General features: G+C 38.1%; 1 protein-coding gene across 1 annotated transcript in view; it reads right to left on the reverse strand.

Annotated features, from left to right (window-relative positions):
* LOC129743467 (uncharacterized) overlaps positions 1-845 on the reverse strand; it is a 5,454-nt gene extending 4,609 nt beyond the window's left edge. Inside the window, exons 1-2 of the mRNA XM_055735503.1 lie at positions 592-845; positions 7-525 (exon numbers count right to left, since the gene is read on the reverse strand). Coding sequence (XP_055591478.1) covers positions 7-525; positions 592-740 — 668 coding nt within the window. The 5' untranslated portion in view covers positions 741-845. The remainder of the gene's footprint in view (positions 1-6; positions 526-591) is intronic.
* Positions 846-1,167: the final 322 nt, after the last annotated feature.

A 1,167-nucleotide genomic window follows, 5' to 3' on the forward strand; every position in this document is an offset into this window, starting at 1 on the left:
CCCAGCTCCAAATTCCGCTTCCAAAACATTTTCTGATATGGTTGAATGTTTCCCATCAATCGAGATGAGATTCGTTTGCGTAGAACTAATAGAAGTTCAGCGCTAGTAGAAAATTCGTTGTTCGTTTCAAGGCCAACAGCCGATTCCTCAATGTAAGCCATTATGTTTATCATACCACGTGAGTTGTCACTCTCAATGGCCCACACAACGTCAGCTCCATCCAACAGTCCTTTGAAATGCGATCCATGCCGCCGTCTTAGTTCAATCGAGACAAAGCAGCGATACAACTTGAAACACAAATATCCTGCCAAAAAGATTGGCAACAGTATAGTAAATTTTATAAACGCATAAAACACGAAAAGCGACTGTCGAGTATCTTTCATATTAGGAATTTTAGGTGAATTGTAATCTTTTGAATCCGAAATCTCATCCTTGTATCGCGACATTTTGTGGCGAAGAAACAGTATCAGCAAACTTCCAGTCAACATGGCGAGAAAGCCGGACGAAAAAACTCTTCGAAAAAAGCTGCAAACAAATAGCACACATTCGGTTAAACGTATCGGAAAGGACTATTCTTCGTTAATGCATTACACAAAATCACTGCCATAATCGCTGCCGTCTTCATTCATCATTATCAGGGGACCGATTGGGCGGCTTATATTCCCATGTCGAGATGCAGCCTCCCAGAAGGATCCTTGATCTGAAGCCCACTGAAACCAGGAACCGGATGCTGTCGTCATTGTGTTAGAAGATTTTAGGTATTTTTTTCGGAAAAAAATATGCAAACACTTTCCACTTGAACAATTTAGTTATCAAACGGTCAACTGAGGAATGAACCTTAGAAAATGCACTTATTTCTTTTTATACCAAGGTGATTGGAAATTATGTTTTGCTTGTTTGCCAGTGCCAGAGATGTCCAAGAAATATTAATTATTTATTACTTTTAGTTTATTTTATTGTTTGATCTATTCATGTTAAAGCAGTATTAACGGTCTGAGAATAAACCATTTTTACATTAAATTTGAAATTCTTGTTTAAAAAGTGACACCCCAATTACATTTTGTAAGTGTTCTAACAAGTGTGCATGCATTTATTGAGTTATGAACGGTTGTTTCTAGACGTATGGCTACCTACTTTCTTCAAAGGACTTTGTTTTGGCCGAGCCAA

This window comes from Uranotaenia lowii, chromosome 2 (assembly GCF_029784155.1).
Source record: "Uranotaenia lowii strain MFRU-FL chromosome 2, ASM2978415v1, whole genome shotgun sequence".
Taxonomy (NCBI): Eukaryota; Metazoa; Arthropoda; class Insecta; order Diptera; family Culicidae; genus Uranotaenia; species Uranotaenia lowii.